Source organism: Plecotus auritus (assembly GCF_963455305.1).
Source record: "Plecotus auritus genome assembly, chromosome: 1".
Classification (NCBI taxonomy): domain Eukaryota; kingdom Metazoa; phylum Chordata; class Mammalia; order Chiroptera; family Vespertilionidae; genus Plecotus; species Plecotus auritus.
The window spans coordinates 144,343,912-144,356,277 of record NC_137770.1 but is presented as its reverse complement, the minus strand read 5'-3'; the positions used below and the strand labels follow the sequence as shown (position 1 = coordinate 144,356,277).

At 40.8% G+C, this 12,366-nt stretch overlaps 1 protein-coding gene across 9 annotated transcripts in view; it reads left to right on the top strand.

Annotated features, from left to right (window-relative positions):
- MLLT10 (MLLT10 histone lysine methyltransferase DOT1L cofactor) overlaps positions 1-12,366 on the top strand; it is a 250,100-nt gene that overhangs the window by 39,075 nt on the left and 198,659 nt on the right. Inside the window, exon 1 of one of the 9 annotated variants that reach the window (XM_080650476.1) lies at positions 7,084-7,110. The exons of the other annotated variants lie outside the window; for them this stretch is intronic. Within the exon in view, the coding sequence (XP_080506602.1) occupies positions 7,105-7,110 (6 nt within the window). The 5' untranslated portion in view covers positions 7,084-7,104. Of the gene's footprint in view, positions 1-7,083; positions 7,111-12,366 lie in introns of those variants that run through there. 9 annotated transcript variants of the gene reach the window in all.

Sequence of the window (12,366 nt, the reverse complement as noted above, 5' to 3'; positions counted from 1 at the left end):
AGCTGACTGACGGGCGCCGGATGCTGGGCTCATGGCTGGCAAGCACCGCTGTGGCGGCGCAAGCCTCTCCTGCCTCCACGGCAGTGTGCTACCAAACTGCAGCGGCAGCAGGCACAGTGGGGCCAGAATGAGCCGGATGAGCGGGAGTGGCACCCGGCCCGGGCTCCTCCCCAGCCGCCTGCCACTTTGTGCACTACTACATCTCCCGAGGGGTCCTGGATTCCAAGAGGGCACAGGCCAGGCTGAGGGACCGCACCAGTGCACAAATCTGTGCACTGGGCATATAGTGTTTGCATAAGGTGTGAGACTCAGGTGAAAGGTTTTTGTGGGTTCTTTTCTCCTGTGTGTGTCTAAATGCTCAATGCCATTTGCTGAAAAAATTTCTCTGGCAGCTTTATATAGCTGGGAATTTTTGAGTATTTTTCTGTTCTGTTCTATTGATCTTGAATCTGTAGTTTTGTCTTGCCAAATTTGGGAATTTTTCAACTGTTATTTATTTGAGCACTTTTCCAGTCCTGCCTTATTTCTCCTCTCCTTTTTGGGACACTGATGACTAAAAAGCATGGCTGCTTTTTTGTTAGGGTCCCAAAGATCTGTGAGACTCTATTTGTTTATTTTTATTCAGTCTATTTTCTCTCTGAAAGTTACATTAGGTAACTTTCTTCTTTCTTTAAAAAATATTTTTTATTGATTTCAGAGAGTAAGGGAGAGGTAGAGAGGGATAGGAACATCAATGATGAGAGAGAATCATGTGTCGGCTGTCTCCTGCACGTCCCCTACTGGGGATTGAGCCCACAACCCAGGCATCTGCCCTTGACCAGAATCGAACCCTGGACCCTTCAGTGTGCAGGCCGATGCTCTATCCCACTAAGCCAAACCAGCTAGGGCACATTAGGTAACTTCCATTATGTCTTCTGGTTCACTGATTCTTTTAATCTCTTTCCTTTATATTGAAATTGAGGTCATCCATTGAGCTGTTTATTTTGCTTATTGTACTTTTCAGTTCTAAAATTTCCATTTTTTTTTTTTAATTTCATAAATCTTTATTGTTCGGATTATTACAATTGTTTCTCCTTTCCCCCCCCATAGCTCCCCTCCACCCGGTTCCCACCCCACCCTTTGCCCTTACCTCCCCCCACACTGTCCTCATCCATAGGTGTACAATTTTTGTCCAGTCTTTTCCTGCACCCCCCATACCCCTTTCCCCCTGAGAATTATCAGTCCACTCCCTTTCTATGCCCCTGACTCTATTATATTCACCAGTTTATTCTGTTCCTCAGATTTTTAATTGACTTGATTTTTAGGTTCACTTGTTGATAGATACGTATTTGTTGTTCATAATTTTTCTCTTTACTTTTTTCTTCTTCCTCTTCTTAAAGAATACCTTTCAGCATTTCATATAATACTGGTTTGGTGGTGATGAACTCCTTTAGCTTTTTCTTATCTGTGAAGCTCTTTATCTGCCCTTTAATTCTGAGTGATAGCTTTGCTGGGTAGAGTAATCTTGGTTGTAGGTTCTTGCTATTCATCACTTTGAATATTTCTTGCCACTCCCGTCTGGCCTGCATAGTTTCTGTTGAGAAATCAGCTGACAATCGTATGGGTGTTCCCTTGTAGGTAATTAACTGTTTTTCTCTTGCTGCTTTTAAGATTCTCTCTTTGTCTTTTGCTCTTGGCATTTTAATTATGATGTGTCTTGGTGTGGTCCTCTTTGGATTCCTTTTGTTTGGGGTTCTGTGTGCTTCCTGGACTTGTAAGTCTATTTCTTTCACCAGGTCGGGGAAGTTTTCTGTCATTATTTCTTCCATTAGGTTTTCAGTATCTTGCTCTCTCTCTCTCTCTTCTGGAACCCCCATAATTCTGACGTTGGTACGCTTGAAGTTGTCCCGGAGGCTTCTTACACTATCTTCAACTTTTTGGATTCTTTTTTCTTTTTTTTGCTTTTCCGGTTGAGTGTTTTTTGCTTCTTTGTATTTCAAATCTTTGACTTGACTCTTGTGTTCCTCTAGTCTGCTGTTGGGTCTCTGTATAATATTTTTTATTTCAGTCAGTGTATGTTTAATTTCTAGTTGGTCCTTTTTCATATCTTCGAGGGTCTCGTTATATTTATCGGCCTTTTCTAGGATATTCTTGAAAAGCCTTATAACCGTGGTTTTGAATTCTATATCTAGTCATTTGTTTTCCTCCATTTCATTCGTTTGTGATCTGTTTCTTCGTCTCCCCATTTTTCACTGCTTCCCTGAGTTGGTAGGGTAGGTTTGTGTGCTAGGTTTCCTATATGGCCCAGTGGGTCGGCCTCCCGAGTTAACCTGAGGTGGACACTCTTGGTGCACCCCTTTGTGGACTATGTGTACAGCCTTGTTGTAGTTAAGTCTTGATTGTTGTTGGTATCACTGGGAGGAATTGACCTACAGGCCAGTTGGCTGTGAGGATCAGCTGTTTCTACCTCCATTTGTTTTCTTTATGTCCTCAATTTTTGCTGAGGCTTTCTGTTTTCCATTTGTTGTTTGTTTAATCATTTTTATAATGGCTGTTTTAAAATCTTCAGATAATTCTAATATCTCTGTCAAAAGTTAAAATTACAAATATCTCAGTGTTGGCATCTGATTGTCTTTTTCAATTCATTTCAAATTCTTCCTAGTTCTTGGTATGACAAATGTTTTTATGAAACCTGAGCATTTTTGGGACTTTGCATCTTATCTAAGATGTTTTAGTTCGCTTTCTCTGACATCTGTCTGAGAAGGGAAGAGTACGGGTGCTATCTCCTTATGCCAGGTAGGGGATGAATTTCAAGTGCCCTACTTGGTCTGTTGACATTTGAAGGAAGCTGCTTGTTATTGCTGAGTAGACTTGGGAGTTATGGCTCCCTATCTGATCTCAAAGGATGTGGCCCCATTTACCACACTCTCTGACACCACACCCATGGAGACACATGGTGGTGGGTTCCGTCTTAACTGCTGGATGGGGATGGAAGTTCAGACTTCCCATTTTGTCTCCATTGACATCAGTGGGGGAAGTTCTCATAACAAGCCAGTAAACATGAAAGTTCTGATTCCTTACTTAAACCTATTTTTACACTACCCCAGTAGGAGTTTTGGGATGACTCATAGTCTCACGAGGGTGAATGTCTAGGTTCCCCACTAAACCATTGAAGGCATAGATAGGGGGAATTTTTTTGTGTGATGTGGAGCTGCTGCTGTTTTAAAAAGTGTTCTTTCTAACTAATATTCCCCCTACCCAGTTGCTTATCTAGAGAGAGAACGCTTTTTTTTGGAGGGGTCTATGTTTGTCGGTGTTTTCAAGGTACTGACTTCTTCCATTTCAAGGATGTGATATTTTAGGTAAAAAGAAAACTCAGGGAACTCACTGCTCTGTTTTTCCTTGGGTCCTTTGTTCTCTATCTAATTTGTCTTCTTAACCACCTTTTAAACAGATTTGTTTTATTTATAATGTTCACAGTTTTTGTTTGTACTTAGGAGGAATAGAAAAAAGTATATCTACTCCATCCTTTCAGAAATGAAGTCTAGCCTTTGATTTCATTGAGTTTGCACTATTTTTCTGTTTTTTATTTCATTATTTTCTGCTCTGACCCCCCCCCCCCCCCCCACGTCCTGCATGCTCCCCACTGGGGATCGAGCCCTCAGCCCGGGCATCTGCCCCAACCGGGAATCGAACCATGACCTACTGTTTCATGGGTTGATGCTCAGCCACTGAGCCACATCTCTTCTAGTTTCTTAAGATACAAGATGAAGTCACTGATTTGAGTTCTTTTATAATATAGGCATTTAGTGCTATAAATTTCTCCCTCAATTATTGCTTTAATTTTCTTCCCAAAATTTTGGTTTTACTTTTATTTATTTAAACTAGGGGCCTGGTGCACGAAATTTGTGCACTGGGGAGGGGTCCCTCAGCCAAGCCTGCCCCCTCTCACATATTGGGAGCCCTCAGGAGATGTCCTATTGATGGCTTAGGCCCGCTCCCCGTTGGGAGCGGACCTAAGCCGCAGTCTGGCCTCCCTTTGTGGAAGGCGACCGGGCTGATCAGGAAAAGGCACCAGCCCCATCATCTTGCTGCTGCAGCCACTGCCAGTCACCGCAGTCGCCAAGGTATTTTCATCAAAACAGACTACAGTCCCTTCACCATGAAAAAATGACAACTTTCTTTAGGCATTTTTAAGATGTATCTTTCATAGGATATGACATTTCTTTCTTTATTTTTCTTTTTATCCTCACCTGAGGATATGTTTCCGTTGGCTTTTTTCCCCCTTCCCTCTGATCCCAGGCTCGGCCCTTGCCCAAGCCTAAAGCCTCCGCCCCAGGCTTTAGGCTTGGAAGGGGTTTCTCCCACCTACCTCCAATCTCAGGCTTGGGAAGGGGACCCCCCTGCCCCTCCAATTGCAGGCTTGGCCCCTTCCCACGCCTAAGGCCTCCGCCAGATGGCTGGCTGGGAGTGACCTGGGTGCTGAGGAGGTTCCCAGGACCCAGGTATGTATGCAAATTAACCACCATCTTTGTTGGGTTAATTTACATACTCTGATTGGCTGTGGGCGTAGCGGACGTACAGTCAGTTTACATGTTTCTCTGTTATTAGGTAAGATATTTTTTTATTTCCTCTTTTAATTTCTTCTTTGACCCATTGCTTACTTTAGTATATTTAGATTCTAAATATTTAGGGATTTTACATTGATTTCTAAAATTGGTCAGAGAAAATTTTTTTTATATGACCCAAAACTTATATTGAGTTGTTTCATGGCCTCATTATGATCTGTCTTGGTGAGTGTTTCATTTGTCCTTGAACAGAATGTGTATTCTAGTTTGTGTAGAGTGTTCTATAAATGTTACTTCATGTCAATTTGGTTGTGGATATTCTGGTAGATAATATTGTTCAAGGATCTGTATCATTACTGGTTTTCTGTCTGCTGGTTTCTCTCTATTGAGAGAGCTGTTTTGAAATCTAAATGTAATTGTGGATGTTTAAATTTCTTGTAGTTATTTTTACTTTATGCATTTGGAAGCTGTTACTCATTGAGTAAATGTTTAGAATTTTTGTATCTTCTTAATGAGTTAAACCCTTTATCTTTGTGAAATGGTCCTCTTTTTTGATTTTCAAATCTACTTTACATGATATTAATATAATCATTTCAATTTTCTTTTGATTTTGCAGTATGTAATAGGACCTTTTTCTCTGGCTGCTTTTTAAAGGTTTTTGCTTTATCTGGTTTTAGGTAATTTGATCATGATTTGTTGTGCTTTACATTGTTTCATGTTTCTGTTGCTTAGTGTTTATTTAAAGAGTACTTAGTTCTGTGTTGATAATTATCATTAAATATGGCAAATTGTTGGCATTATTTCTTCAGACTTTGGTTTTTTGTATTTAACTCCTGTGTCTCCAATTACAAGTATTTTGGCCTCTTGAAGTCATCTCACAGCTAACTTATGCTTTGTTCCTTTTTTAAGGTATCTTTTTCTCCGGGTTTCATTTTAGTTAGTAACTATTACTTGGTTTCATGTGCTGTAAATCTCATACAGTATGTTTTTTTATCTTAGACCTTGTAATTTTCATCTCTAAAAGTCCAATATTTTTTATTCTTGGATGTATTTACTTAACATGTTTAATGTTTCCTCTAGTTTCTTAAACATATGGAATGTATTCATAATAATTGTTTTAAAGGACTTGGGTGCTGGCTGGCATGACTCAGTGGTTGAGCATTGATCTGTGAACCAGGAGGTCATGGTTCAATTTTCTGTCAGGGCACATACCCGGGTTGCGGGCTGATCCCCAGTGCTGGGCGTGCTAGAGGCAGCTGATTGATGATTTTCTCATCATTGATGTTCCTATCTCTCTCTCCCTTCCTCTCTGAAATAAATATATTTTAAAAAAAGGACTTGGGTAATAATTCTATGTTATTTTAAGATTGGTTTGACTGGCTGGTTTTTGTTTCATTAGGGGTATAATTTCCTGTATCTGGGTATGTCTTTATTGACTTATAATTATTATGAATTTTAACTTGCTTGGTTCTCTGTTTTTAGTATGCCTAAAAATATTTTTTTGACTTTGTTCTATGACATGATTAAGTTACTGGAAAATAGTTTGTTCCTTTTAGGTTTTGTTTTTGTTTTGTTTGATAGACCAGAGCTATGTTTAGGGTTAAATTTTCCCTCCTCCTGAGGTATTACCCTTCTTAGTACTCTGATGTGATATGAATTACTAGGTTTTGCATTCTGGCTTTGGGAACAGGCATTATCTGTATTCTTGTATGATTTCTAGGTGCTATGACTTCTAAATCTTTTGGTGGTTCTCTCCCTAGCCTTGAATAGGTCTCTCACATGCAAGTGCTGATTAGTTACTCAACATATTCTAGGATCAGCCTCTGTAGATCTCTTCATTTTTCTCTCTCTCCTCAGCTCTCTACTCAGTGCTGGTCTCCCTTGTGAGGTCTAGCCACCTTGGCTTCCTTGGACTCGCAGCTCCATTTCCACAACTTGGGGAGACAGGCCCTGCCTGGGTTTCTTCTTTCTGTTCCACCGCCTGGAAACTCTCAAGGCAGTAAGCTGGCAAATGTATGGCTCATGTCATTTGTTTCTTGTCGCCTAGGAATCACTGTCTTTCATTATTTGTTGTCTAAAAACTTTAGTGCTAATTTTTCATACATTTTGTTAGGTTTTTATTATTTCATACACAAGGCTAAATCTGGTCCCTTTTACTCCCATCTTGACTAGAACTGGTTTTATTTTGCATTTTTTAATGGCTAGTGATACTGAATACATTTTATTTGCTTATTGATCATTCATGTGTTTTCTTGTATGAAGAATTTGTTCAAACCTTTAGCCCTTTTCCTTCTTTCTCTCCTTTTTTTTTTCTTTCTTTATTCTTTGTCTTTTTTTTTTTTTTTCTTTTTTGAGTTGGAGAACTTCTTATATGTCCTGGATATGCCAGTCTTTTGTTAGATAAATATTTTGTAAGTACTTTCTTCAAGTCTGTGGTTTTCTATTTTCTTAACTGTGACTTTTAATGAGCAGAAATATTTAAGTATAATTTATCAGTTTTTTCTTTTATAGTTATTGCTTACTGTGAGCTAAGACACTTTTGGCTAACCCTGAAGTCATGAAGGTAATTTCCTCAAAAACTTTTTGTTTTTTGCTAATTTATATTTAGGTCTGATGCATCTCAAATTAAGTTTTGTAGGTTTTATTTTTTGAGAATGAATATCTAATTGTTTCTGCACTGTTTGTTGAAAAAAGTCTCCTTTTCTCATTGGATTGCTTTGGTTAAACATAACATGGCTGCATAAGTGAGCTCTATTTTAGGAATCTTTATTCTGTTTCACTGATCTGTTTGTCCTTATAGCGTTTACCACATTATTTTGATTATTTTTAACTGTATAGGAAGTCTTTTAGTCAGATTTGCAAGTCCTTCAACCCTTTTCATCTTTTCAAGATTGCTTTGCATATTCTAAGTCCTTAGTACTTCCGTATAGATTTTAATATTAGTTTTTCCATTTCCAGAAAGGCTGATGTGATTATGATTACAATTGCTTTGAACCTATAGATCTTTTTGAGGAGAATTGACATGTTAACAATGTTGAACCTTCCTATTTACTAGCATGGTCTAGCTCTCCATTTATTTAGGCCATCTTTGTTTTTATTTTGCAAGCAGTATTTTATGTTTTTTAATCTTTGGTTTTATATGTCTTATTTTAAAATTATTTTTATTTTTCAATATTTTATGTGATTGTGTAAGTGGTTTTAAAGAATTCAGTTTTTAATTATTTGTTCTTAGTGTATGGAAGTAGAATTGACCTACGTATATTGACCTGTGTCATACAACCATACTTAACTCACATTAATTCTATGAGATTTTTGGTGATAACTTAGCTTTTTCTAGTAGATGATAATGTCATAAAACTTTACCTCTTTCCAATTTGTATATTTTTAAAAACTTTCTTCCTTTATTGCATATACTTAAATCTTGTTCCCATTCATTGGGGAAAACATTCAGTTTTGTACCATTAATTATGATGTTAGCTGTAGGCTTTTTCTGATGATTGTTACCAGTTTGTTTTAAATATTGATTTCATTATTAAGAATCAGAAGGACTGCCATTGAAAAGGTAGTTTGTTATATTCAAAGATCCCTAGAGGAGGAGTTACACCAAGGAAGCCATATGGGTTAGTTAGGAGGCAGAAGGAGCAAAAGGGAAAAAGTAAAGGCAGGAACAATTATTTTGGTTTCTGTGGGAAGAAATAGTCAAGGAATGGTCATCAGGTTTAGGATTATCTAGTTTGAATAATTTCAAGGATTCTGGGGGCATAGGGACTTTGCCTAGTTGCCTGGTACCTAGCCCTGCGGTGATCAGGGCAGAGGAATATAGTGGCTGGAGTGTAAAATAGATAAAGATGGTTGGGGGGTATGGGCTCTGGAATGGTTGCTTTGCATATAAGGTTGTTCCAAAAAACTGTATACACACTTTACCAGCTGATAGCTCAGTTTTGAAAATGAAATGTATTCTAATAAATACTGCCTTTATAATTATTTAAAGTGTATGTATACATTTTTTGGGGGGACACCCTATATATGAAAGCTAGCTGGGGAGTTGGTTTGCTATCTCTAGGAATAAGCCAGTTTTCGGAGGGAGGGGCAGTTTCTCTAGCATCAGCAGGCCCCAAAGTATCAAATATCAAAATGAAAAGATAAGATTAATATACAGGTTGAGTAAGATCTCTTCTGTTCCTAGTTTTCTGGCAGTTTATAGCTGGAGATATATATATTAGAGGCCCAGCGCATGATTTAATCGTGGGCGTGTAGGGTCCCCTAGGCCTAGTCTGCCTGCTGCACCCCCGGCCCCCCCGCTTCCCAACCACCTCGGAGGCTCTCAGTCTTTTGAGCCACGTTCTGAAGCCCGAACCTCGCAACTGGGTGAAGGCGGGGAGAGCCACCTGACACTCACCAGGAAACTGAAGTCTGAGGCTGAGTGTGACCTGCCCGTGGTCTCCCAGAATAAGTTTTCCCTGAGTTCAGCCTGCATTCCATGACCCCCAAGTCTGAGAAAGGTAGGGACTCAGAAGCCTCTTTATATATTTTTTAGAACCACCTTTAAAATCTGGAATCACTTGAGTCTCCCTCTCCTCCAAACCTGGAGGATGTAGCACTGGCATTTCCTTACCGATGCGACCAGCTCTGCATGCAGCTCTGCTCTGCGTTCCCTCCCACGAGCCTGTCCTATTCCCTCCGCTACAAGTGCTCAGGTCCCGCCCCCTCTGATGTCAAGGACATATTCTGCCTCCTCATTGGCTGCCTCCTGGTGATGGATTGTGACGGTGTGAGCACATCACTGCATGATGGTGTGAGGACCACCAAGGCTTTTATTTATAGGACTAGAGGTCCGGTGCACGAAATTCGTGCACGTGTGTGTGTGTGTGTGTGTGTGTGTGTGTCTGTCTCAGCCCGGCCTGCACCCTCTCCAATCTGGGACTCCTTGGGGGATTGGGCCTAAACCAGCAGTCAGATATCCCTTTCACAATCCAGGACTGCTGGCTCCCAACTGCTCACCTGCCTGCCTTCCTGATTGCCCCTAACCGCTTCTGCCTGCCAGCCTGATCACCCCCTAACCACTCCCCTGCCAGCCTGGTTGATGCCTAACAGCTCCCCTGCCAGCCTGATTGCCCCTAACTGCCCTCCCCTGCAGGCCTGTTCACCCCTAACTGTTCTCCCCTGCGGGCCTGTTCACCCCTAACTGCCCTCCCCTGCAGGCCTGGTCTCCCCCAACTGCTCTCCCCTGCAGGCCTGGTCGCGCCCAGCTTCCCTCCTCTGCAGGCCTGGTCCCCCCCAACTGCTCTCCCCTGTAGTCCTGATCGCCCCCAACTGCCCTCCCTTGCAGGCCTGGTCCCTCCCAACTGCCCTCCCTTGCTGGCCATCTTGTGGCAGCCATCTTGTGTCCACATGGGGGTAGGATCTTTGACCACATGGGGGCAGCCATCTTGTGTGTTGGAGTGATGGTCAATCTGCATATTACTCTTTTATTAGATAGGATAGAGGCCTGGTGCACGGTTGGGGGCCAGCTGGTTTGCCCTGAAGGGTGTCCCGGATCAGGGTGGGGGTTCCTTTGGGGCATGGGGCAGCCTGGCGAGGGGCCTGTGGTGGTTTGCAGGCTGGCCATGCCCCCCAGTGACCCAAGCGGAGGCCCTGGTATTTGGGATTTATTTATCTTCTATAATTGAAACTTTGTAGCCTTGAGCGGAGGCCAGGGCCGGCCAGGAAGCTTGGTTTCCTCCATCGCTGGGGGCAACCCAAGCCTCCTGCTTGCTCCAGCTCTGTGGCGGCCGCTGTCTTTGTAGGGATTTATATATCTTCTATAATTGAAACTTTGTAGCTTTGAGCGGAGGCCAGGGCTGGCCATGGTGTGCAGGAAGCTTGGCTTCCTCCATCGCCGGGGGCAACCCAAACCTCCTGCTTGCTCCAGCTCTGTGGCAGCTGCCATCTTAGTTGGGTTAATTTGCATACTCACTCTGATTGGCTGGTGGGTGTAGCGGCGTGATGGTCAATTTGCATGTTTCTCTTTTATTAGTGTAGATATACATATATATGTTTAAGTATATTTTAATTGGTTTCAGAGAGGAAGGGAGAGGGAGAAGTAGAAACATAATGATGAGAGAGAATCATTGATCAGCTGCCTCCTGCACGCCCCATTAGGGATCAAGCCCGCAACCCGGGTAGTGTGCCCTTGACCAGAATCAAACTCGGGATCTTTCAGTCTACATGTTGGTGACGCTCTATCCATTGAGCCAAACCAGCTAGGGATATGTAGATATAAATAAATAAGTGTGTGTGTGTGTGTGTGTGTGTGTGTGTGTATAGACATATATATATATATTTTTTTTTAAATTATTTTTTGTTTGTTTTAGAGAAAGAGCGAGAGTGAGCGAGAGAGAGACAGACATCAATTTGTTATTTCACTTATTTATGCATTCAATGATTGATTTTTGTATGTGCCCTGCCTGGGAATGGAAGTCACAAACTTGGCATATTGAGACAATGCTCTAATCAATTGAGCTACGGGCCAGGGCCTGAATGGATATTTTCTGTCAAATGCTTTTTCTTCATCTGTTGATATGATTATATATTTAAAAAAATAAATATGGTAAATTTCATTGTTTTTATTTTCAAGTGTTATAACAAACAAGTATTTCTGGGATAAACTTCACTTGGTTACAGTGTATTATCCTTTTTATATATTGCTGGATTTAAATTGCTAATAGTTTAGTAAATATTTTTGCATTTATGTACATGAGGAATGTTTGTCTGCAATTGTTTTCATAGTTTCAGGTTTTAGTATTATTGGTATATTCATTAACATTATTCATGCTAAACTTTGAAAATGATTTTGGAATTAGTCTCTATTTTTTGAAAGTATTTGTTTTCTGAAAGTGATGCTATTTCTTCTTTGGTGATATGAAGGAATTTACCAGTGAAAAATCTGAGCCTAGGGTTCTATTTTGAGGAAGGATTTTGATAATTCAACGTAAACGTTTCTTTAAATACTTATTTCATCGTATTTGGTAAGTTGTATTTTTCAGGGAAGTTTTTCATTTTATCCAAGTTGAATTGATTAGTTTAAAATTATTAATGATCTTTTGTTCTTTTAATATCTGTTGGTTCTATAGTGATAATTCCTTCTTTATTCCTTATATTGGTTATTTGTGTGTGTGTGTGTGTGTTTATTTTTATTGATTTCAGAAAGGAAGGGATAGAGAGATAGAAACATCAATGATGAGAGAGAATCATTGATTGGCTGCCTCCTGCACGCCCCCAACCAGGGCATGTGCCCTTGACCGGAATCAAACTCAGTACACTTCAGTCCACAGGCCTACACTCTATCCCAGCCGTGGGCAAACTACGGCCCGCGGGCCGGATCCGGCCCGTTCGGCTGTTCTATCCGGCCCGCAGAGCCGAAAGAGCGGAGGGTTCTCTTGCTCTCCCCTCCGCTCCTTTACTTTGAATTTATATTAGTTCACACAAACACTCCATCCATGCTTTTGTTCTGGCCCTCCGGTCCAGTTTAAGAACCCATTGTGGCCCTCGAGTAAAAAAGTTTGCCCACCCCTGCTCTATCCACTGAGCCAAACCAGCTGGGGCTATTTATTGATTTTTTAAAATCTAGTTTTATTAATTACCAAGAGAGAAATGTTAACATACTATACTATGTTTGTGGAGTTGTGTATTTATTCCTTTACTTGTGACAGTTTTGCCTCATATATTTTGAATCATTGTTATGAGGCACATATTTATGTCCTCATTATTTGATGCTTATGAGTCTCAAGCTTAGTCTCAACATTGGATGCCATTACATGCTTGGATTTAAGTCTACCAT